At 39.9% G+C, this 25,769-nt stretch overlaps 1 protein-coding gene across 2 annotated transcripts; it reads right to left on the bottom strand.

The window, feature by feature from the left end:
* Positions 1-5,633: 5,633 nt before the first annotated feature.
* Positions 5,634-25,266, bottom strand: hnf4g (hepatocyte nuclear factor 4, gamma). Of its 2 annotated transcripts, none has more exons than XM_012863941.3 (11): positions 24,835-25,266; positions 16,832-16,997; positions 16,565-16,659; positions 15,888-15,994; positions 14,681-14,830; positions 13,932-14,019; positions 13,379-13,531; positions 10,514-10,563; positions 10,093-10,279; positions 8,150-8,269; positions 5,634-8,053 (listed from the first exon to the last, which is right to left on the bottom strand). In XM_012863941.3, exons 1-11 carry the CDS (start codon positions 24,860-24,862, stop codon positions 7,932-7,934), a joined length of 1,266 nt encoding a protein of 421 aa, XP_012719395.2. In that variant the 5' UTR covers positions 24,863-25,266; the 3' UTR covers positions 5,634-7,931. The 2 variants fall into 2 exon arrangements, with proteins under 2 accessions (XP_012719395.2, XP_012719394.2); XM_012863940.3 differs by lacking the exon at positions 24,835-25,266 and adding an exon at positions 19,223-19,470.
* Between the last annotated feature and the right edge of the window lie 503 nt (positions 25,267-25,769).

Genomic DNA, 25,769 nt, shown 5'->3' with positions numbered 1-25,769 from the left:
CCAATCTTCATTTACCTTCATGATGCACTGTCATTATAAACAATGTGGACTAAGAAGTGGAAATTTCATTACAAATCCAGTCGATGTGGAAGAAAAGAGGATCCAAAACAGCATTAAGTCAGGACGGTTCTTTGTTTTAAAAAAAACATCTGCCACACAGATCTGTTAATTTACATGATCAAAACACCCTAGATACATACCCCAAACTTAAGACTTTTGGGTTACCATGCACTTTGAAAACCTGCACAGCGGACTCTTGACCAGCATGTATCAAATTGGCTTAATTGGATTCAACTTAAACAGGGATTAGTAGGCAAAACATTCCCCTGTTCTGTATGAACGAAAACGTGCAGAGATGCTTAGTTAAACAACCGCAGTGAAGGCATTTCAAAGAGAGGTATCTACCATGCTCGGCTTTGATTCCATGCCTCTTATTGTATAAATAAGGGCAGCGTCTATGCACCTTTATTGCTGTTTGATATGACCACTCATTACGCAAGACATAGCCCACCTACATGCTACAATTTGCAATGCATTTCTTATTATTGACCCAGGTCCATGGGCCTTTTATAATCTACGATACCGAGCACAGACATCCGCTGTGCTTCTCTACAGGATTCCCCCCTGTTCTTTGGATTGGAGCTTTAGTGTTTATAGCAAACCAATGAAAGCATTAGATGAGCATAAATATGTGAATTCTCTCAATGCAGATGGAGCTATCTGAAAATCATGGCTCTAGGATTCTAGTCTTTTGCCTCCTTCTCTCCTCTCTCCTTTACTCTCTCGTCCCTTCTTTCTCAATTGCGTCCCTCGCCTCTGGCAAATGGGAGTCATTTGTTTGCGTGAACTTCCCATAACCCAGAGCGTGCGGGACACTTATCATTCAGAGTGGGGCTGCATCGTATGGAGTTGTAATACCTCTTCTCTTCTTCTCTCTCCCCTCTCTTCCATTTTTTCCCCCCCTTTCACGCCAGCTCGCTATGTCTGTTCCAGTTGACTTTCACCATGGTTCATCATATATGAGTCTCCATATTTCTCAATTTTTTTTTTCACTCCCCTTCAAAACCCTGCCACCCCATCCCCTCCTCTACAGTACACCCCCCCCCCCAACCCTCTTTCTGTCTCTTCCTTTTTCTCTCCAAGCTCATTCCCTGCGTAATCTTGGGGTACACAGGACCGTTTTATTACTGCTCTACTCATCTTATCATCCGCCCTGTCATCTCCTCTGTCCCATGTCCTTTTCATATTCCTTTATTCTAACAAGTCTGCATCTTCGAACCTATCAGTGCTCCACCCCTTTTCATTTCCCTAATGTAACCCAGCAAACACACACACACGCACACAAACTCACCCTTCCATGGACCTAACCCCTAATTTCATTGCTCTAACCTATTCCCCATCAACAAAATGCAGAGTGCACCTTAGCTGCCTCCACCTATGTAAATTACTGTATATGTACTGTATGTGTGTAGCCAAATGTTAAGTAAGCAGTTTTTTTTTTACCTTTACCTATCTGTATGGATTATCTCTGCATGTAAAATAAGCAGTAACAAGACAACCTGAATGGGGAAATAAGATTGTAAAAAGAAAAGAAAAAGGAAAACAGACAGAATGGTGGGACTACAGATGTAGACAGAGAAAGGGAGGAAAGGTGATTTTAAGGAGGGAAAGCTGTCATTGAAGGCTGAAGTGAACCCTCAGCCCTGCTGCTTGCTTTAATCCCTCATTTATTTGAACTTGGCTTTGGAAATGAAGCTGTCGCCTTACTTTCCTTCCTCTGCCCGTCCTGTGGTATAATCAGAAACCACACATCGATTCAAGCCATACAAAGTCACGGGACAGAGACACAGAAAATCACTCAGGAGAGGTTTTTTAAATTCACTCCAGGAGTTGGAGGCAGAGATTCATACCGTCTCACCTTGTCTCCTGGAGGAGGAATCATTGGATATGTTGGAGACATAGGGGGAATTATGGGTAAATGCAGTGGCAAGGAGTGATAGTCTGCGATCTCTATCTGTAATCTGGGGTCGCTGTCACATGCCATTCACTTCAGACTGAGCCGATGTTGCGCCGTTTGGTGCCGCACCGACCAAGGGAGTGACTTCGAAATCTTTTCAGATAAAAATGTAAATATCCCAAAACCTTTCATGAAATTAACTTCAATATATATATATATTTTTTTTTAACAATTATAATGTTTTTACTTTAAATTGATCACTGCCTAATTTAAATTACAAAAAAAATGTATTCGTCTCTCATTTGCTTTTTAATTTTTTTTTTATTCAAGATTAAATTCAATTTATTTTCATAGCGTCAATTCACAACATGTCATCCCAGACACATTATATGTTGTACATTGTACTGTTTAACAGCTGCAGTCAGATAAATGATGCCCATGACATTGTAAGCTTAGATTTTCATAAAGAATATTTATTTACTGGGTCAAAGTTGATTGACAAAGAACATAAAAGCCATTAATGTGCCGTTTTCTCAAGCGATCATAGACATACATTGCCATCTAGTGGTTATGAGACAAAGAAGCTTCATGATAGATATTTAAAACAGGGGGGCATTGAGCAATTGAAATAAACGCTTTCCAGGTTGTATTTTGCTAACTGTATATTGTGTCTCAGAAGATTTTATAGAAATATGTCATAGAGGAGGTGCTAAACATGTGCTGATTTTCACTGAGTGAGAATTGGGTGATATTGTCTGTAAAACTCCAACCTGTGGAAGTTGACTTAGTTAGTTCTACATTTATTTAACAACTAGGGTCAAATAGAGATTCCTCCTCATATGAAAAACACTCAAAATGTTGGTAGATGGAAAAAGATAAATCAAGACCATGGCCACCTTTTAGCCAGCTCAAAGACTAGCATCATTTGTGGTATATATATCGCCATTAATAAACTCCACTTAGGAACAACTGGACAACATTAAAAGAAGACGTTTCATATTCCTGTCCATCCTTTGTTCCTTTATCTCTCTATCTTTCCCCCCCCCCTTGTCATCCTCCTCAGGTGGAGCAAGCATCATACTGGTGTGTAATAGCGTGCTGTCAGTGTGGGCCGCAGTGAGGTGTGTGGAGGAGAGCGGCGCGTCTCAGATGAGATATGTGACTGGCATGCTAACGCTCAGTTTTATCTGAGGGAAAGGAGAGAGACAGGGCCCCCACATCTCCTCAGTATGGGCCTTTGATTAAAGCTCCCTGGGCACACACACACACACACACACACACACACGGACACACTTCCAGATGCACACTTGTGAGAGTGTACGCGCGCGCCGGCGCTCAGATTATAAATAAATTGCAGGTAGGAGCGTGCGCCCGTACTGTATATGCACCTACACACATCTCCCCGTCGTAGGTGTTGTTGTTTTGACCTAAGCCAGGTAGCTTGTCCATTATGGAGTTGATAGAAGGATTTGGCCATGTTGATTCTAGACAACATCATCTCCTCTGCCATAAATACCCCTGCTTTCTTTTCTTTTCTTTTCTTTTTTTTTTTTTTACCAGAGAGTCACACAGCAATATACACAGCATAAGAGCTCTCGGCTTTATCCTTCGATCTCATCCGCTGCGAGCAACGGCCCGCACATGCACGTAAATCCGGAGAAAATGACAGCAAATGATTGCGCGGAGAGAGATGTAAACAAAATCACAGGTTTTAAACATGCATGGGGACAATTCCAGCCTCAGTTACCGTTCTGTCCTCTCGTTTGGTTTCAGTCCTCGTTGCCGAGCGTGTATTCTCAAACGGGCAGGAGGGAAATTCGGTTTGATTTGAGATGAACGGCATCATCTGGCTGTGAGGTCTCAACAGCGCACCAATAAAAGCGTCGTATACAAAGTCTGTACCCAGAACCAATGGAGCTACGGTGGAGTGTGATGGCGTCCGTGAGGGAAGTAATGGATAAACCATACGGCATATTACGGCATGCGGGGAAAGCATTTTGAAATGCATTTCTGTCAATTTGTCACCATCTTCCTGTCATGATTGCCTCTTCTTTTTAAATCAAATATTTAAAAAAGGGGTACAGTTAAGGAAAAGTAACAAGAAACTTAGATTTCTGTCTAACTATATTTCCTATTCCCCCATAAACAGTAGATGATATAGGAATGTGTGCACACAAAATACAATGCCCCACGTGAAAAAGAAGCCAGGAAACAAATAGGTGACCTGCTGACCCCAGTACTGCAGTTCTCTAACAGTGAACTTTGTGGATTTCATTTCCTTTACAGTCTGCCACCTGAGTGTGAATAGCAAATAAACATGGGTCCCTCTACAGCCTTGTTTCTTGTTGTTGTTGGAATAGACAGAGGCCCACTGCATCACAGATCCATCTCTTTACTTAAGAGCAGACACGGGGTGTTTTTTTTTTTTTTTTTTTTTTTTACATGTTCATCCCCAAGATGCCCTTGTTTGCTGTTTTTCTCTTACACTGTCCTTTGGAGCTTTTATTTTACCTACCTTACCATCCTGGTCACTGTGTGTGACAGCAGGTCCCCATCTAGCCTTCTTCGCCACAGTTCCAGGTGTTTTTATAATATAATAATAATCTTTGTTGTCATTGCAACATACATTCCAATGAAATTTGCTCTCTGCATTTAACCCATCCACTTGGGGAGCAGTGGGCTGCCACTGCAATGGTGCCCGGGGAGCAATCTGGGGTTCAGGGTCTTGCTCAGAGTGGCAGTCTGTGGGAGTTGAACCAAGAACCCCGGAGACACAAGCGCAATGCTCTAACTACTAAGCCACCACTGCCCTTTTTTTTTTTATTATTATCTGAAAATGCTTCCAATTAATGCTCTGAGTACAGATGCGGGCAAGTTTACATAAGTAGATGATTTTTTTGAGAGCCATTCCCTGACCGATAAAGATCAACCTCCATTTGGCTGACTTGCACCTGCCTCATCACATTTTTACCTAAGGACATTATTAATTAGTAAACATAAATTAAAAAAAAATCTGTTACACAGGTGATTATGTTTGAAACTTTCTAACATGTGTTTTTTTTTTTTTTACTTTTATTTTTCTGTTTGAAATTGTGCAACTGCAATACATTTTTTTTTATTTATATCAAGACTACTACACACCTTTATAGGGCAACGCAAGTTTATTTACAAAGCACTTTTCAATAACAAGACGATTGAAAGTGCTACTTTCTAAGTACTATAATGAGCCTGGAAAACAGGGTTTTGTACTTCTCTGGGCTTTCTAACAGTGAATGTAACATTACAACACACCGTTCTGCTTGAAAAACATCTCATTTAATTTTTCCAAACAAGTCACCCACCCTCATAGCACCAGGAGTCACCTACACCAGCTGTTCACCACTCCAGAATGTGCAGTCAGCATGGATCTCGCCCCACAAGCCCTTACACTTTGTGAACAGACACCCAAACCACCCCAAGTGTACTTTAACCAACCCCGGGCTAGTTACAGCTGCGTTAGGCTCTAAACAGGGAATCTCTGCGATATCTGGCACATCAGAATAAAACATCAACTGGCCGTCAAACTATCACTCCTACATGTTGCAACCAGTGTTTGATTTTCGGACATGGACACGTTATTTACATAATGCAAACAAAAGGAATAAAGCCGTAAAACAAAACTGGTGCAGTTACGGAACCATGTTCAGTTATGAATTTATATTACATAAGTTAAATATTACAATGTAGACATATTCATTTTGCACTGAAGATTACTTTCTTACAATTTCTTACATTTTTGTGATCTTTGCCACTATCTAATCATTTTTTAAGAGAAGGTTCGACACAAATAACAGATGTACAATTTTAGCTGTTAAAGACATGCACAATAGCTAAATGTATGCATCATTTTGTGTGGCAACTATATCTTAATTTCTCCGAATATAATAGAAACCACAGAATTTAAGTTTTTTTTTGTTTTTTCAGGTGCTTGTTCCGATCAGATCCGTAAAATAAAACGATAAAAAAAAAAATGTCCAGGATTTATTTTTTAGGACAACCTAAATAATTTGGTGAAGGGAAGCCGACAGAGGTTACATTTCAAGGTCTTGATGCATGCTGTTCAGTTAAAGCTGGACATTTTTTATATTTACATTTTTTTTAGAATTAAACCTTTGATGTATAATAAACTGTACACACACAAAAAAAAATATTCTTATGACATTTAAAGAAAAATCTCCTCAAGGCTTAACCCACTCAGTCATTTAAACAGACAAATCTATGACTCGCTTTCTCTTTAAATCATACCTCTGAGATGATACCACTGAAACAAATAAAAACCTACACCACTGTTAAGATAGATGGGCTATTTCTGTTGGACTTGGAGTAATCCCAGTTTACTTAAATTCCATGTAAAAAATGCGGGGTTTAGGATTTAAGACACTGAGAAGAACTTTGCCGGGGGTTTCATATGAAAATAAAAAGTTAGCACAGCCAGGGACCCGAATATTTAAACGATTCTTAAAGTGCAAAACCTAGAAAACTAGGTGCAGTTGTCTGTGTCAATAACTGGCAGAAAACACACAATAGGCTAAATGAGTTTCTAAAACCTAATTACAGCAGCACCTTGCCTGGATTTGGATCATTCTAACCTGGCTGTGTATATTAAAATAAACAGGAAGTGAGATGCATCTGTAGAAATAGCAGAGCATCTGATTGGAATGTTTCACATAAATACGTTCATATATGAAAAGTAAAATAAAAAAAGCCTCTTTAAAAACTGTACAAACCTTACACTCCATACACTTCGCTGTTATTATATGTCTGTTTATTATTGAGAAAAATGCACTATGTTGTGAGCAGCCGGTCTCTTGTTTGGAGTTTTTATACATTCAGGAAGCCAGTCTTTGCTAAGTGCGCTCTCCGCTCAGTTAACAGACTGAAATCTATTAAGACAGAGAAGGAACTGCCAGTGAAATCTGCACACTTCAGTATTATTTAATTTGTTACCGTTTGTTTATAATTGTTTCCACTGTGCTCTGCAGTATCTGACCATATTTTTGTTTACCTCATCTACTTTACATGCAGCTCTGAGCCCATATCTAATCACGGGTGAGGTCAAGTCAGGGATGGCTGGATTTAGAGACTGTTGCAGGAGACGGATCCCTGCGACAGCTCACCTGCGCTTCACCGTTAACCGAACTCCAGCGCTCAAAGACCCCTGGGCTTTGTTTGACTGTAGGCACATGGGTTGGATGGAAGGCAGGTGAGCAAATGTTTATTGGAATAATTCAAAAGCGGGTAAATACACGCTTCTGGGCGAGATGTAAAACGTGTTAATGTGGCTCACTCGCACTTAGAATTGCGGGTTTTATAGCTCCACTCTGCTCCGTTCAGTCCTGCATTTGATGGAGACTTTAAATCGTTTCAGCTTTATCAAAAAAATTCCTGAGGATTTGTCTTTTAAGCCCTGAAACGGCGAGCAATAGTTTCTCAGCCTACTTACATTATATTTTTTTTTTTTTTCAGACGACTGAGCCTGTTGTCATCTAGGGCTATTCAATTAACCAGGTCACTGCTGTGCCGTCATTACGGTTTACTCGCACACATCATGTCCTGCCGCTGCGAGACGGCTATGGGAATGATCCGAATGGCCCGAGCAGGTTACAACACCAGCCAAAGCCCAAATGAGCCCCTAAATTGCTCTGTGCCCTCTGATCATTACAGCTGAAGCCACTGTGTCTGGTCTCTTGTTGAAGGATGTAGACTTTTTGTGATGGGTTAAATTTGAATAAAAAGCTTGCATTTGAAGAGCAGGCAATTATTCTGAGGCCGCTGGTTGCTGCAAGATGAGCAGCAACCAGGGGGGCGGGGAGGTCTTTAAGGCACACACGGAAGAAGGAGTGCTTTTCCAACTCTCGCATCAGTATAATAAACTACGGACAAGAAAATAAAAACTGGCCCAGTGAAAGACTCTTTGATGTGGACCAGGAAGGAGTCAGGGGTCTGTCTGTGCAGAGGGCGACGGGCTGGCTGGAGGACAATGAGGCTGAGGGAAGTGTTTGTACATTTCTGTGGGAGGACCCTGCGGTGGCGACGGGATGGGTGTCTCTGGTGAAGCTGCAGAGTGAGAAGAAAGCGTGCAGACGTTTTAGCAAGTTTTTGGAGCAGAGGCCGTTTTCGGCCTGCCTGGCGCTGGTTTTTTGGGGGCCTTACCTATGGGTGGGACGTGAGCGACAGGCATGGTGCTGATGACGAGGGTGTGTCCGGTCACAGGGTCCTGGGCCAGCTGGGTGTGCGCCGGGTGGTGAAGGTGGTTGGACTCTGCCGTCAGGCCTGAACACACAGCACACATCAACGAATGAGTTTTAACTACCCGACGATAAAAGTGTGAATAATTGGCCCTGCGTTTGTTTACAGTGTCAGCAGATGTGAAAGCAGCTGACTTAGTGATGCTCTGTCAGCCTCACTGTTCAGGTCTGATGAATCAAAGCTCAAGCTCTATTTTTCTCCGCAAGAATAAAAAAAAATGGTGTGCCTGGTAAAAGTATTTTTATACCTTATACCTTTACACTTGGTTATGCTGCAACGCTAAATTTCAATGAATTTTAATTAGATTAAAGGCCAACACATATTAGTGCATGTTGTAAATGTGAAGTTATTCTGTGAATGCTTCAGAGGACAGAGGTCAGGAGATAACGTTGCGGGGAGGTTTAAAGCGTGGTCGCGCTTTAAAACACTGCTAAGAGATTTGAACATCTAATTTCTAGGCCATAACCTGGAAATAAAAGAGTATGTCATGACTGCAAACCGAGCAAGACATGTCCAGCGACCTGAACTGAAACTGCCTTACCGCTCCATCACTACAGTGAAACTTAGTGGTGGCAGCGGGTTGCTGTGGGGATGCTTTTCTTAACCAGGGGCAAGGATGCTGATTACTGGATGAAGCTAAAAACAGAACAATCCTGGAAGAGAATCTGCCAGAGGCTGCAAAGGTCTTCAGTCTGGGTCAGAGGGTCGCTTTGCAGCAAGACTATGACTCTTACACCCAGGGCTGCAATGTGGTTCAAATCAAAGCATATTCCCGCATCTGAAAGCCCCAGTCAAAGTCCAAACCTTTATCCATATGAGATTATGTAGCAGGACTTGAAAATTGATGTTCACAGAAACTCTCCATGCAGTTTGACTGAACTTGGGCTTCTTTGTAAGGAATGGGGGGGGGGGGGTATCCTTTCTCTAGATGTTCAAAGCTAGTAGCGACACGCAACAGAAACTCGCAGCTGCAAGTGTAGCGAAGGGTGGTTTAATAAAGTATTCACACCGGGGGCTGAATACAAATGCATGCCATACTTTTTAGATTGTCTTTTTTTTGTGTGAAAAAGATTGAAAACTATCAATACTGTTGCAAGGCAATATAAATACTGTTCTAACGTAGTGAACATCCTGTAATTAATTCCTTGTGCGTTTAATTGTTCAGAATGAAAAGCGGCCTTACAGCCCGCATATTTGTTTTCCCAAAGATGTTATTCCAACAATATCTGAATAGGGGAAAGTTTGTTGCTGTTGTTATATTTATTTATTTATTTATTTTTGTAGAAAGTCATTCCACATTCTGACAAGAAAAATGCAGCTCTTTCGGCACACTGTCATCTAAGTCAGGTTCTCATATCCATAAGGGTGTTTTTTTGTTGTTGTTTTTTTTTTTTTACCATGAGTGGTGAAAGCTGTAGGGCATGTTTTCAGATGACTTTTTACATCAAACCTTATATTATGTTTGAACTATTTGACATAGCCCTCCTTAAAATATATCTGATGCTTTCCGGCTTATTATTTATACATGTCTAGATATGTGTACAAATGTCCCTCGCATCTCAATGTGCGGCAGACTAGGTCTATTTCTGCTTCGCCTATTATACATGAGAGTTATGCAAAGTTGTACTGTTCTCCTGCATGGTTTTTAAACTTTTTAAGTTTTGTGTATTTATACACTTGCTCAGCAAAGACAGTCTTTGCTGAGCAAGTATACTTTTCCGTTGCTACAATCCCTCATGTGGCTCCCCACCCCCGCGTTCACCTCTCAGAGGTTCCAGCAGTCGTTTTGCTGAAGGTCACCCTATTTGTGTACAGAATTAAAAGCGCAGACCCTGGCCCAGACCTACCTCCCAGCAGCATCTCGTGCAGCAAGTTGTCTATCTTGGCCAGGCCACAGAGCTTAACAAACTGGAGCTGTTCAATCATCTGCCAGGTGATGCTCTGCAGGGTGGGAAGCAGGAGCAGGAGCTCTCCAAAACGACCCCTGGAGTCATACTGACGATCATTAATGTAGTCCTCCAGACTCATCTGAACCTGCAAACACGTACACACACACACACAGCAAGCATCCATCACGGTAAGTAACCTCCACATTTAGGCTTGAATTTCAAAACAAATACTTAAATGTGTAAAAGGGAATGCAGGAAGACAGTAAAAGTGAGTTGCCCTTCAAAAAAAAAAAAAAAAAAAAAAGAATGTGTCCTGAATGCTGAGATTAGAATTGCTACTAAAATGAAGTAGAAAAGCGGCATATAGTAGTTGACCTACCTGAAGACGCACGGTTTTAATTTTTGTAGGGTCCCGCAAGGACTTTGCATCTGGAGATTGGAAAGCAAAGCATGGAAGAGATCGGCACATAGAGGTGGGGAGGACAAGATTGAAGGACAGAAAACAGGAAGAAAAAAAAAAATCAGACCAGGGATGAAACTGAGGATATGGATGGAACTGATGGAATGATTATGGTTAAACTGGTGCATGGAGGCAAAATGAGGGGATTTACACAAGGAGGGGGAACGGGGTAACACGAGATCAGGGCAGTGATAGGGTTCATACTATGTGGGTAATGGATAGATTGGAATCTAACCATGAGGGGAAACAGAGGACAGAAATAACAATGAAATTCTGTTTGAGTATCAACAAAAAAATGCTTCATTATTTTCTAACAACATAGCCGTGCCATTATTAAATTCCATTAATTCGCTTCCCGTTGTTTTTATTTTCATTTAACTGTATTTTTATTATATTGAATATACTATGCTGTCTTTCTGTGTCAGACAATAATCTTTCATTTCATTTCAAGTTGTCTTCCATATGATTTTTGCTGCACAGATTCACTGAGTAATATGTAGTGACATCTAGTGGCACAAATAGCAGAAAAATCTAATGTCCCCGCCAATGCCTAAACTACAATGGCCATGAAAAACACAAAACACCCACTGCATAGTACAGCGCTGAGAAAAAGTATTCACACCCCTTGAACATCTCACATTTTTGACACATAATAACCACAAATCTTAATGTATTCAATTGGGGGTTCCTGTGAAAGAACAACACAAGTGTGCATCATTATAAAGACGAAGGACATTGAAATATGTTTTTGAAACTAATTAAAATCTGTAAATAGGGTTTTGCATGTGTAGATATCCATCTCCCTTTAATCTAGAGCAGCCAACTGCATCTAGAATTCCAGAGTCGACCCGTGTGTAATGTGTAATTTATTGTATGAATACAGCTATTCTGCGAAGGTCTCAGATATTTATCAGAGACCATTAGTGAGCTAACAGCATAATGAAGACCAAGGACCAGACAGGATTGGAATAAAGTTACGAAGAATGGTAAACCAGGTGCTGAGTTATAAAATAAAATCCTAAACTCTGAACATCTGACAGAGCAGGGTTCAATCTCTTCTCCAAAAACATAAAGACTTAAACCGACAGGCTGAGCAAGAAGGGTATTAATGAGAGAAGCAGCCAAGAGCTCAGATAGGATAGCCTGTTGACAAGACAGCTATTAGTGTTGCTCTTTACAAATCTGACCTTTACGGAAGCGTGGCGAGTTAAAAGCCTTTGTTGATAGAGAATCATGAGAAGTCCCTTTCATTTTTATGCCACCAGCCGTGTAGACTATGCAAAAAAACATGCGTGAGAAGGGGCTCTTATCATAGGTGACTGAAACTGAGCGTTTTGGCGTACATGCAAAAACAATACTGGTTTAAGGAAACTATAGCTGCACACCAACGAAATGGTGAAAAGTGGTGGCGGCAGCATCGTGCTCTGGCTGTGCTTTTCTTCGGCAGAGAGTGCGTAGCTTGATGACAAGATGGATGGATCATTACAGGGCAGTTCTTATAGAAAACCTGTCAGAGGTTCTGTCGGACGTTTCCTTCCACTTCACAATCATGTGTTGCTCTACCACTTAAGATTTCCATATGTTAGAAGCTTGTGGTTCAAATGTGAACCACAAAAAAAATCCAAAAAGTTTATAGTTATTAATACTTTTGCAAGGCCTGGTAGATATTTGTAAACTAAAAGAGTAACCAGTTGTTTCAATGTGACACAAATGGTGGTTTTAACTGAGCAAAACTGGTCACTTTTACCAATATACATAAAATGACTTCTACATTTACAAGGCTGTTCCATTTTTCATTACTAAAACCATACATAAATTACTAAACAGCCAATCCCAACTGAATAAACCATTTCTACAGCTGAGCTGAAGGGAGGCCTGAGTGTAGCTCACACACAGGCCAACTTGGGAGATTCTATTTAAATAGCTGCATATGTTAAAGTTCAAGTCTGAGAAGACCAAGAAGTAAAGTTCTAGAGCAGGGGTCTGCATCCTTTACAATACAAAGAGCCATTATTCCCTCAAACCAGCTAAAAAAAACTCTTTTAGAGCTGCAAACCTTACATGATCATTTAAAAATAAAGACTATTTATATTTTTAGATAAAGATCTAGTAATAGTAATGTAATAGTAGTAATTACAGATTGCGCCCGGGGAGCAATCTGGGGTTAAGGGTCTTGCTCAGGGACCCAGAGTGCCGGCACTGGGGATCGAACCGGGTACTTGCATCCTTCTCTGAGTGCAAGCGCGCTGCTCTATAACCACTAGGCCAAAACTCCCCCTACAATAGAGAATGTCTTCTTTTTTTTAAGAACAAACATTTTATTTAAATTTCTAGGGTTTAAATTAAAGAAAAACTTGAAACGTTTGTAAAAAGAGAATGGATTGTCTTCTATGGGATGTTGATATTTGTGCAAAACGATGTGAAAAAAGTTTCCAACTTAATGAAGAGACATAAAATATATATATGTTGATTGTCTTAGTGTCACTCTGTTGTGGAAATTACAATTATGAATTAAAAAGAAAGAAAAAAAATCTTGAAACCTGCATTTGTTATTATATCTATATTTAAAAACATTAGTTGGCTCTCATTTATTCAGAGCCATTATGGAAGGCCCAAAGAGTTACTTATGGCTCCAGAAATGCAGGTTGCAGACCCCTGTTCTAGAGAAATTGATTATATACCGCCATACAAGACTAAAGTATCCACAACATGTGTACAAAAAAATTCTAATAATAAAAAATTGACGGCTCATGAGTTTATGTCATTTTAACATTTGGTTAGTACCTGGGTCAAAGAAGACAATTGCCTTGAGAGCTGCATACTCGTTGTCATCTATCTGAATATCTTGGAAGGGCTGGACTAGCTCGTCTAAAATCCTGTTGGCAACCCTGCAAATCTCAGCTTCAGGGCTGTTCCTGTGTATCACGCAGCCATTTCCTGCAGAAACAGTGGACACAGTTAGCGGAGAAGAGTCGATGGGGTCAGAAAGGTATTTGAGCGGGTATGGGTGTGGCACTAGCATGTACATGAGAGGATTGTTGCAGCTTGAGAGGTCCCATTAAACGAGTTGAGTCAAAGGTAAATAGTAACATGTAAGGTTCAAGAATGCAGAAAATATGCTCAAGTGTTTGTAGATGACAACTGTGTGTACAGTATGTTGTTTTCGAAGTTATTAATGATGTTTTTTTTTTATTTTACAAAGCACAACCTTGAAGTTACGTAGGAAAAGCAGAACGCTTTAGTTAATCATTCTCAGACCTCATACAGCAGTGCTGACACACATGGTTACACCAAAACTGTTGGAAAAAAAAGAAGAAAACTAGGGATTATTTTTTACCTAAAAGGAGGAAGTCCTTGAATGGCATTGACCTTTTGGCAACCCCAAGCAAGAGGTGTTCGCCTGCATGAGCCCTGAGCAAGCTCACCTGGGAACAGAGATACACACACGGACAGAATTAACCTTAAAAACATAAACAGGTCTGTCATTACGGTCTGTTTCTTAAAGCATGTATCAACTAAGGCCATATTTATGGTAAACTGTGGCCTAAATAAATAGATTTTAGATAGCATACAGCATAGTCATTGTAGGGAAAAACTCTAGTGAACAGCTGCATTTTGCAGAATAAAATCCATTTCCTTTTCCATGCAAGGTAAAACTAAATAAGACTAGAGCTAAATAGGACTATAGACATACTAGCATTCTCTGATGAATGTGATATGCTCTAAATTTACTCTAATTTTTAATGGTATGAGATGACTCCTTGATATTGATTAGGTGCAATACAATCTATATATATATATATATATATATATATATATATATATATATATATATATATATATATATATATATATATATAACATACATACATACATATATATATATATATATATATATATAGATATATATATATATATATATATAATAGATATATATATATATATACATACATACATACATACATACATAGATATATATATATATATATATATATATATATATATATATATATATATATATATATATATATATATATATATACATATATATTTTAAAGGACCAAGCACATGTATATGACTTGTTACCTGATCATCCAGAGGCAACTCCCCAAAGGCCGGGATGTATTTGGCCCATTCCACCAAAACCAACAGCTGTTGCCTCATGGAATCACACACATCCCCTACGGTGGCTGATTTCACCTCCGATATGTCCGCTAATCCTACAGGAGTGATAATCTGTGGGAAAAGGCAAGTATAAAGGGCAGTTTCTTAACACGTCTTTTTTTTTATTTTCACTTCACCATAAACACTGAATGAAAAGATTAAAAACAGCATCTGCTGTGTCCACTTAAGCTGACAAGCCAGACAAGGACCGTGTTGAACAGAGAAGCCGCCAAGAGGACAATTTTAATACTGGAGGAGCTACAGTGCAGTTCTGTCAATGAGGCCCTCCTCCAATCCGACCTTTATCGGAGAGTGACAAGAAGAAGGCCATAATGAAGATCCCATTTTCAGTTTGCCACAAGCCACGGAGGGGACACAGCAAGGAGAAGCTGTTCTAATCAGAGGAGACCGAAATAGAAATTTGGGGTCAACCTTGCAAACATCCATGTGTGGCAGAATGCTAATCCATCCACCACCTCCACCCTTTCAGCTTTAAGACATGGTGGCGGCAGCATCATGCTGTGGGAATCTTTTTGGTTCACCAGGGACCAGGAAGCTGCTACAAGTTAATTTTGAAAATGCCGCCAGACCTACAGCGGATCAAAGCATTTTTCCACTGTTGCAATGGTTCAATCAAAGTCAAGATGTAAATCCAATTTAGAATAGTGGCAACAGTTGATAACTGGCTGATCAGAGATGGTTTCAATCCGATGTGACTGAACTCGAGAGCTATTTTACATGAGATGAACGGGCAAAAACTCCAGCCTCTCGATAAGCAAACCCTACTGGTAGAAACATACCTACCAGTTTGTTCCTTGCAGCAAAAGACAATTTTACTAAGTACTTACTCGGGGGGGGGGGGGGGGGGGGGGGTATACAAATGCATGGCCGCAACACATTTTACATGTTTATTTGTAAAAACAGAATTGGAGAAATGGATCCTTTTCCTCCCATTAAACAATCTGGCACAATTTTGTATTGGTTTATAATATAAATTGCTTGTTAAATGCATTGAAGTTTGTGCACTTAATATTAAGAAATGTGAAAAAGTTAGAGAGGCATGAATCATTTTGCAAATGCACTGCAGGCCTTTAGGTCATGGACATTAAAATAAGCAGAAAATTCTTACTTGTTGAGATAATGATTCTGCCTGTGCCAAGATAGTAATAGGTGGAAGGTCTTGGGAATCTGGGATGATTCTTCGGGAACTGATCCGATCTCTCTCATTCTGCACCGCTAAAATACAAAAGGCCAAGGTTATTGTGTGCATGTTCCAAAACAAGAAGCAAGACAAGAAGAAAGCTCAAAAGGAAACCGAGAAGTAAAGTAATAACAGGCTTTTCAAAAGCAGTTTTCACCTCTAAATGTGTCGACGTGAATGTACTTGATTTTAACACCGCGGCCTAGACTAATTTATTGGTTTAAAAAGTTAGGGTGGGGTCCTGCAGGCAAATGATAACAGCCACCACTGCGGTTAATACTTAGGAATGCTTCTATAGATGCAGGGTCAGCAGCAGGAGTAAAACGTTAACCAGTGTGAGCACAGAACAACGCGTTTCAGTATCACAGGATTGGATGTAATAAAATTCTGTGTCAAGGTTATCCCCCTCATAAATACACACACGCACACACACACACACGCAGTTATGACTTGTTTTATGGCTAAACCAATTTCGATTATTTTCACAAAGCTTTGAGATTCCATGACCAGTGGCACCAGTTGCCGTGACTCTACTTATAACCCTGTTCTTTGCGCCGAATGTGATCTCTCTCTCTCTCTGTTAATATGTACTTTTGTCCTCTTACCTTCTTTTTTCATGCCTGCTCTGAAGCATTTGTTGAGTCTGCAGAAGCGACATTGGTTCCTCTTGTCCTTATCAACCACACACTGTCTGCTGAACCTGTACGCAATAAACCACAATATGGCCGAACTCTACAGAGCAAGACTTCATTCACTCTAACATCCCGTGTTGTGCTGACAGAGGCCTTGCCAAGACGTGTCTCGAACCCAATCATAAGTTACAGTCCTTAGCATTTTGTGATTGCGTGTTCTCCCTGTGTGTACATGTGTACCTGCAGGTGTACACATGGCTTTTGCGTATGGAGCGTCTAAAGAAGCCTTTACAGCCGTCGCAGCTGGAAGCCCCGTAGTGTTTTCCTGTCGCTTTGTCTCCACAGATTGCGCAGTTAGCGTTCAGCCCATCCGGACCGGGGTGGCTTGGTTCTGTCGGCATGCTGTCTGCAACAACACAACACACAGGCGAATAACTGCACATGCTTTTACACATCCGTAAATGTCTCTTTGATAAATGGCCGACAAGAAACACTGTATATTACGTATGACATTTCTTTTATGAGCACAATAATAACTTGTTTGAAATAGTTTTAAATTTTGTTTATGCAGTTGTTGTTTTTTTTGTTGCGTTCAAACATAAAACATGCTAAAAAATACAGTGTTATTCACCTGCAGCAGAATTATTTAGCATTTAGCATTATAGCTGAAGCCATATTTATCCTTATTTCTAGCCCGTTACTCATACTCTCAGTGCATATTATACAGAACTAAGATATTGTGCTTATCGCAAATGTGCAAACTTTGATGAGCACCGAGAAAAATATCTTCAGTCATTCATACCCCGTGATGGACAAACAATGCACGAGTTAATGTTTGACTAACTCTCCGATCAAAAACTAAGGTGACATCACTGAGGAGTGTTCTTATTCTTTAGTAAACTATGTTTATGACCCACGTCTCCAACTGCTAACTAAATTTACTTCACTTAGTCTCGACGATAAAGACCGCTACAATGTTTGAAAACATCTTAATGAAAAACAGAAAACTTTTAGATGTCCTGGGCCGCTTTCACAGAAGGAGATCCATTCTAATCCTAATATGTGTTCACTAAGACTTGCAAATCTGTGTCAGATAGCCAGTTTTATTATTATTATTTTGTAATTTTCATCAATTTATAGTTTTTTTTTTATTTTGTTTGTCTTGCCTTATATAGCACTTTTGGTTGTATGTTTTTTTTTTTTTTTTTAAAAAGGCCATCTCTGTGTGAAATGGCCATAATACTGCCGCCTATATTTAAACTAGTGGCTTAAGTTACACACAGGACTCCTCAGAAAAATAATCACCTCCAGAGCTTAAAAAAAAAATAAAAAATCGACATTTGCTTCCTTATTGCCTCCTGAATTAAAACATTTAATGGAAACCAATATAAAATTTCACAAACTTTGTAATTGTGAGTTTCCCTGTAAAGGGTTTTGAGTAAAATACAAGGTAAGAATGATGCCTAGCAAGTTAAAACAAAATGTGCCACTGAGCATGTGTTACCATGTAAGAGGACTGAAAGTAGCAAACTGTCTTATGTCACAAATATCCTTAAATTTTTCAAAATTAACAAAATGATACAATAAACCAGTTGTCTAAGAAAAAATGAAACAAAAGCGTATATATAATCAAATCAATTAATTAATTGTGCACATTTAATTGTGCTCTTGTGCTTAAACAAATGCAATGTGGAGGACCACCTGAGTAATTGTGATATTTGTGGTATATTTATTTCTTTATTTTTAATTAAGCGGCCCAGTGTTGTTTGAAGATTTAAAAAAAAAAACAATAAAGCACATATTAAAAAACACACACACTCAAGAGTAAGAGGGGGACTGAACTGTATTTAATCCAAAATTAGATGATCAAATACATAGTCAGGGTTTCCTTGATAAGCAAAGCGTTTTTCACCAAAATATGAAGATGAGAATAATAAAAATCCACTGAGTTCTTCGAAATAAAGATTAAGTCCTATTTGTGCCCATTTGTATTTTTAGAGTGGATTGCAAAAACCCTAATGGGTTGGTTGTATATTAAAAAAAAAACAAAAACAGGACGCTTAGAGGGAGCACGAAAGGTTGAGATTTACCAGGTGAAGACCGCGGGATAAAAACTACTTTGTGAGCCACAAGAACTAAATGATCCACGTGAAGTCAGTATAATGACTGCTTAAAAATCTGCACAACCCAACATGTTCAATCTGCAGTAAAACACAATCTACACATCAACACATCCTTGAATCCATTTACACTTTGGCAGATGATACAATTCCATGAAAATCACTGTATTCCAAACGCAACCTTTTTCCTTGGGAAATACCAACTCATTGACATCAGCTGATCTAGCTTGTGTTCATGTAATATCTCCTCATCCAGCCCTGAACGCAATGACCTCTTATAAAACTATCTTCTTGCTATGACACACCACGATCGGTGAGCAGCCATACCTCCCCCCTGTAGCCATGCTGCCAGCGCCTGTGAATATGAATGAGTGTACAGCTGTGTTGTGCTCATAGGCTATCTCGCCGTTTCTGATTCCGTTACAGTTTCACAACCGAGCTGGACATTTTCGTGGGATTCTCCGTATGTATGTGCCTCGGCTTTTAGGCATCTGCATGAAAACTCACTTACCTCCTCCTGCGTAGAGAACCTCTGCATTCTCAAAGCCTAGTGTGCTGTATGATGGATCCAGGCCTTCGCAGTAGTTGGCCACCTCCATATCTAACAGAGATTTACTCTGAGGAGCTGGAGGATACTTCATTCCTGCTTCAAGCTGAGCTGCCCTTTTTTTTACCTTGTATTATTCTCTGCTGTGTCTCCTTCTTGCAGTTTCTCTTTATCTTTGTTTCAGTTTTCTTGTCACCGTTTCATCCGACTCTCAAATAGTCAACAGGGGAGATTGCTGGCCTAACAGATATATAATGTGATCTGATTGGGCCATGAATGCAAAAAAGAAAAAAGAAAAAGGTGGAGCTAAAGGTAAGCCTTCTCACCTTATTACAGCTTACTTATCTGTCCTCCACTTAAACACTTATCACAGGAATAAATAGACAGTTGTAAAGGGCAAATATCTTTGTCCAGTTTCTTCTGTCCAGTCTTGGATATTGTGTGTGTGTGTGTGTGTGTGTGTGTGTGTGTGTGTGTGTGTGTGTGTGTGTGTGTGTGTGTGTGTGTGTGTGTGTGTGTGTGTGTGATCCTGGGATCCATAATCTAATCAACACTAGTATAACGCCACCATCGCGTCAGTAGATATAGTCTATAAAAAAGTGGAGAACACTGATAACTTCCTTTAACTCTGCGGCAAAAACACACATTCACACACAAACACACACACACACACACCACTCAGATTTACACCTAAATCTTTTCACATATAGACAGCGAATAAGAGCAATCTCACCCTCTGTGCTAAACGTAAAACTTGATTTTGCTCTTTTACTAAGAGCACACCTAAAGTATAATCTAATCTGAGCAAAACAAGTTAGAATATGCTCACAGCAATTATCACACCTCTTTTAAAAACTAAAGAAGAAAATGAATTAAAAAGTGCAACGACTCTCCCCCTGTATTCCTTCTTTTTAGAGCAGAGACATGACAAACACACTGAAAAGCTCCCATGGCACAAAGCAGTTAAATGTCCTCACCCACCCTTTTTTCACATCAAGGCTTTCGATGCACTAAATCTTACTGTGTATTTTAGTGGCAATCAGTCTAGGGCATTGTGACGAACGAGATTGTAAAAGATAAGATGATGATATGGATGATTTGACGTTTCACATCTGTAATGGTTTGGATCATCGGAGGGGAAAAAAAGCAAAGCGGTGCCCCTGCAAGGAAGAGGGTAAAATAATGCCGTGTAAGGAAACTACATGCAGTTAGTCACAATTTGTTTAACGGGCAGTGAAAAAAGCAAATAGTTTGGGACCTGATCTTTATTATAGGCATTAGTTACTCTGAATTAGAAAAGTATTTACTCTCCTAGAACTTTTCACATTTTGTGACATTACAACCACAGTCTCCTATGGAGTTTATGGTGACAAATAAAATGGCACATAGTTGTGAAATGGGAAAAACAAATGGCATGGCATTCCACAATTTTTACAATTAGAATTCAGAGTATTTACCCCCCAAAAAAAAAGAAGAAAATCACCCAATTAAGTAATAAGGTCCACCTGTGAGTGTGATAATATCAATACAGTTGACCTGTGAAGACCTCAGAGGTTTCTTAGAGAACATTGGTGAACAAAAAGCTAGATGAAGATCAAGAAACACATGAGGCAGGTCAGAGATGAAGTCTTGAAAAGGTTTAAGCAAGTTTAACTTCTAAAACAATATCCTGATTTTTTTTTTTTTTTAGCATCTCAAAGAACACAGCTCCATCGGTCCAGTCTGCAAGGAGAGCCAGATTATCGCTGTAGATTGTGCGCTCCACAACTCTGGCTTTAAATGGCAAGATTGTTAAAAGTCCTGTGAAACCATCACTGCAGTTCGCTACGTGCCATGCAAGGGGCACATTAAATGTATTCAATAAGCTGTTCTGGCTTAGATGAGAGTGAAACGGAAGTTTTTGACCTACATGGAAAGGCTACAGGGTTGATTTTCCTGAGCAGGACGGGGAAACTGGTCCATGCTGATGGGAAGATTGATACCCGAACAAAAACCTGCCGTGGATGGTTACCCCCACAGCAGAATTATGACCTAATCATTGAACCAAAGGTATAATGAGTTTATTTAGCTCTAAGTGTTCATGCTTCAGGGCTCAGTGGCAAGACTTGAATATTGATATTCACTGAACGGATCTTCAATAGATCTACATAATCTAACTGAGCTTGAGCTAGGTTGCAAATAACAATGGGCAAAGCTTGCAGAGGTGCACCACAAAAGACTTGCAGGTAAAAGTGCAGCGAAACATGGTTGAACAACATATTGGGGCAATAAATCACAAACGCACAAGACACGATTAACGTTTTCATATGTGAATCTTTTATCTTCCACATCGCAATAAAGGTACTACTTTGTATCTTAACATATCAACATAAAATGCTATAACATTTTTGGTACTACTGCAGCAAACTATAAAAACATTTAGGTTGCATTAAGTACTTTTACCACATTTTACAGTTTCAAGGATTGCATAAAAGGGTTAAAAGGAAGAGGGATTAGAGTTGAATATCCAAAAAAGGTTAAAAGACAAAATGACTGGACTTCAGTTTCAATCTTCATCTGGATTTCTCAATTTAAAGCTCCTGATTCAGACGATCTTGCATATTACCAAATATCTCTCTGTGAGCCAGGCTGACAATAGCGCTAACGACGCCCCATTGTTAGGGAAGGCCATTTTTCATGTGAGATTAGACATTCAGAACGGCACGCCCCTACAGGTTAAAACGTCAGAACTCCTCCCTCACCAGATTTGAATCGACTAAGCTCTTCGGATAAAGAGTGAAACATCTTCAACAACAAGAACCGAAGTCCAGTTGTTTTGCTTTTTAACCTGTTTTTAGGCCGGTCATATCCCGGACGACTGAGAATCTTCACCAGCGATGAGAGTGGATTGTTGAGGTGGGGAAGGAGAAGAGTAATAATGGGTTATAATTTAACTATGTAGGACACCCAGGCCTCTTGACTCATCAAGTTTGCAGCAAGTGACCTATAATCGACTCGTTACAATCGTGTTTCAAATCTCTCAACACATTGACTCCCTGACTGTGACTGATTTCAGGTAAAACCAAAACATGAGTATAAAAACACGATGACAGTATAAAAAGATTTTTTTCCCTCACTCTTTTGACATTCAATCGAACTAAATTCGTCCTCGTTGATGTCTGTTAGTTATATTCAAGCGATTTCTGTTTGCTCAGTGACAGAATATTGAGGCCGAATGTTTCAGAGACCGTTTAAAGATTTTCTTCAATTTCAGCATTCAGCAGTTTTCACACGTTAAGATTATTATGCCTTCCAATCAATTGGGAAAAGCCCAAATGAGGACGTTGTGGCTTTGTTAGCTTCTAATTCACTAATTCATTTAAGTTAAACTTGACGTATGTCTGTAAATGTATTTTTCTGGCTACAGCCTAAATACACTGCTTCTCTGTGTGACGTCAGGGAGAAATCAGAGGAAATCAGGCAACATATCAGGAAGAAAAGTTTAGACCTTAGCAAATCTGAGAGGTCCCTTGAATAGAAACGCAGATGTCTGAAGGTGCCAAGTGTAAAACACCGTACAGCCATCACACCCTTTATGGAAGGAGACACGTTCTGTGTCCGCCGGATGAACATGATTTGGTGCAAATGTGTGCAAATGCACGGTGGCAAAGTAATCTTGGAGACGTGACCTGTGGTCTGATGAAACTGAAACTGAAGTGTTTGACCGTGATGTCAATCGTTCTATTCAGAGAAAAAGTGGGAAACCTACAGGCCTGAAAACACCATTCCAAATCTCAAGTACAGGGGTTGCCGCATGATGTTCTGTTTTTTTTTTTTTTTGCTCTTCAAAAAGTAGGTGGCATCATCAGCATAAAATATTACATTGCTGAATCGAAGCGCCATCTCAGAAGATCAGTCAGGAAGTTACACCTTGGGGACAAACGTTTCTTTCCAAATGGTCAATGACACAAATCGACCTGAGGACCACAGGAAGTCATTGTTTTCCAGTGGCGATCAGAAAACCCTGATGTGGCTTTCAAATAAAAAACTTGGAAAGAGCTGAATAAGTGTGTGTGTGAACCAGGCGCCATCAAGCCTGACTCAGTTACACTGCAAAAAGGGAACTAAAAGTAAGTAACATTTTCTTGAAATGAGTGTATTTGCCTTTGATTTGAGCAGGTAAATAAGATGATCTGCTAGTGGAATAAGATTTTTTGCACTTAAACTGGGAATAACTCATCTCCATCAACTCATTTCAAGAAAACATATCTAATTATCTTCCTTTGGCAGATCATCATATTTACGTACCTGCTCAGATCAAGGACAAATGCATTCATTTCAAAAGCCTTTTTCTTCCTTTTAGTTCCCTTTTTGCAGTGTGCATCATGTCTGTTTCAAGGAACAACATTTCAACAAACTATTGCAGCAAGTTTGTGGACAGATGTTTGACCCGGGCAACACAGTTCAGAAGGGGCTTTTACCAAATAATAAAGAAATTTCGAAAACAAAAAACAACAAGAAAAGGCTAGACTGATTTATTGTGAGACTGAGGCATTTTAGCTAGTATATATAAATATGTAGTTTCAGCTGTAAGCTGTTGTTAAGGCTTGCTGCAGGAGAGAGAGCAAATGAGAAACGCTGCTTCCGCCTTCCAACTAAAAGCTCTCTGCTGCCATAAAACCCTCGGTTGTGAGGCCATCTCTGTGTGAAATGGCCATAATACCGCCGCCTGTATTTAAACTAGTGGCTTAAGATACACACAGGATGATCAAGCCACTCACTGTCACAAAAGCCCCAACTTCCTGATACCCAACGAACAGTTGAAGGTTCCTCAGAAAAATAATCACCTCCAGAGCTTAAAAGGAAATCGACATTTGCTTCCTTGTTGCCTCCTGAATTAAAACATTTAATGGAAACCGATTTAAAATTTCACAAACTATCTTTGTAATTGTGAGTTTCCCTGTAAAGGGTTTTGAGTAAAATACAAGGTAAGAATGATGCCTAGCAAGTTAATTTACATGGTTGAACAAAACTTCAGACAACATAAATAGCTCACATTACATTACATTACGTTTGGAGTTTATTTAAAGCAACACGTCGCGAACAGATTGCTCAAAGCAGCGTGTTGCTGCAGGTGGAAATGGTTTTTGAGGTAAATTAGGCGGCTACTATAGAAATCGCATAAATCTCCCTGGTCATGAAAACACATTAGACACCAGTTGTACTGAAAACCCCTGAAACACGCGAGAAGGAACAATTACAAGGGTGAGGAGAGCAACTTCTTGTTCCTGTTGATGTCCTTGGCTTGTTCGGGTTTATCACATGATCTTTACAGCACAGCTTTCGTGACAAAGTGAGTCGTTCTTATCTGCTTTTACATGAGATGCTTTAAAGCAGCGCCTCCGAGAACTCAAACCATTTCCTACGAGTTACAAAACCCCATGATTTGACGAATTTGCAGCAAAGAAATTAAAAAAAAAGAGAGATTATGGTGAGTTTCGACTGTGGCAGTTCTCTTATTTGGTTGTACCTGATTGTAAATATTCTACATCTTAAACGTCAAATAAATGTAAAAAGGAACAAAAGGTTGGGCTTACCTGTGTTTCCGTGGTCTGGTATGTGCATTTATCCAGGTGTATCGCTGTACTTTGACAGGGGAGCAGCCCTCAGTGAGCCATCGGGCTTACGAAGCAGCTGAGTTTTAGAATAGTGTAAAGTGTTGGAAAACATTAAAAGGGCAGGCAGGAGAGCTGAGCTGCCAATAATTCATGGAGCGACACATTGGACGGCGCCATCATAGCCCTGTCATAAGATCGATTTACTAAACAAACTTAAACTAGGGTGGGGATGTTAAACAGTAACCCGGGCCCATAAAAACCAGAGAGGAGAAACATCCCCAGTTGGATGTGAGCGTGTTTAGGTGTGTGTGTGTGAAACAGGCCCTCCAACGCAGAAGGCGCACAAATACATAATCCAAGAGATTTTAGATTACATTTAACAAACTGGCGAGGAGGAAGGATTTTTCTCTGATTAAATGTTGTTTTGCAGTGATACTTCTGTTTAAACGTGTGTGTGTGTGTGTGTGTGTGTGTGTGTGTGTGTGTGTGTGTTTATCACTTTCTCCTTTGCTTCTAAATGAAAATGAAGCCTACCTTCCCACTTTCAGTGGTCTGGGATAACACTGTAGCTACAAGCCTGATTCATACGTAGTGCTGACAAAGGCCAGCAGATGGCAGGATTTCACTCTTTTTGAAGTAAGTTCAAATTATTATTGTTATTATTATCCATCCATCCATCCATTTTCTAACACGTCTATGCCTTGTGGGGCATGAGGGGTTGCTGGTGCCTATCTCCAGCTGTCAATGGGTGAGAGGCAGGGGTACACCCTGGACAGGTCGCCAGTCTGTCGCAGGGCAAACATCCATTCACGCACACACTCACACCTAAGGAGAATTTAGAGAGGCCAATTAATCTAACAGTCATGTTTTTTGGACTGTGGGAGGAAGCCGGAGTACCCGGAGAGAACCCACGC

Source organism: Fundulus heteroclitus, chromosome 21 (assembly GCF_011125445.2).
Source record: "Fundulus heteroclitus isolate FHET01 chromosome 21, MU-UCD_Fhet_4.1, whole genome shotgun sequence".
Classification (NCBI taxonomy): Eukaryota; Metazoa; Chordata; class Actinopteri; order Cyprinodontiformes; family Fundulidae; genus Fundulus; species Fundulus heteroclitus.
The sequence above is the reverse complement of the archived record's forward strand: the minus strand, read 5'-3'. Positions and strand labels throughout refer to the sequence as shown.

Bases quoted from the DNA above. Each gene is read 5' to 3' on its own strand.
- hnf4g (XM_012863940.3), bottom strand. From the start codon at position 19,352: ATGAAGTATCCTCCAGCTCCTCAGAGTAAATCTCTGTTAGATATGGAG. The intron at 14,020-14,680 runs GTAACAAGTCAT...CTCTGTTCCCAG, and splicing joins AGTTGCCTCTGGATGATCAG to GTGAGCTTGCTCAGGGCTCA. The intron at 13,532-13,931 runs GTAAAAAATAAT...CTGTTTCTGCAG, and splicing joins CAAGGACTTCCTCCTTTTAG to GAAATGGCTGCGTGATACAC.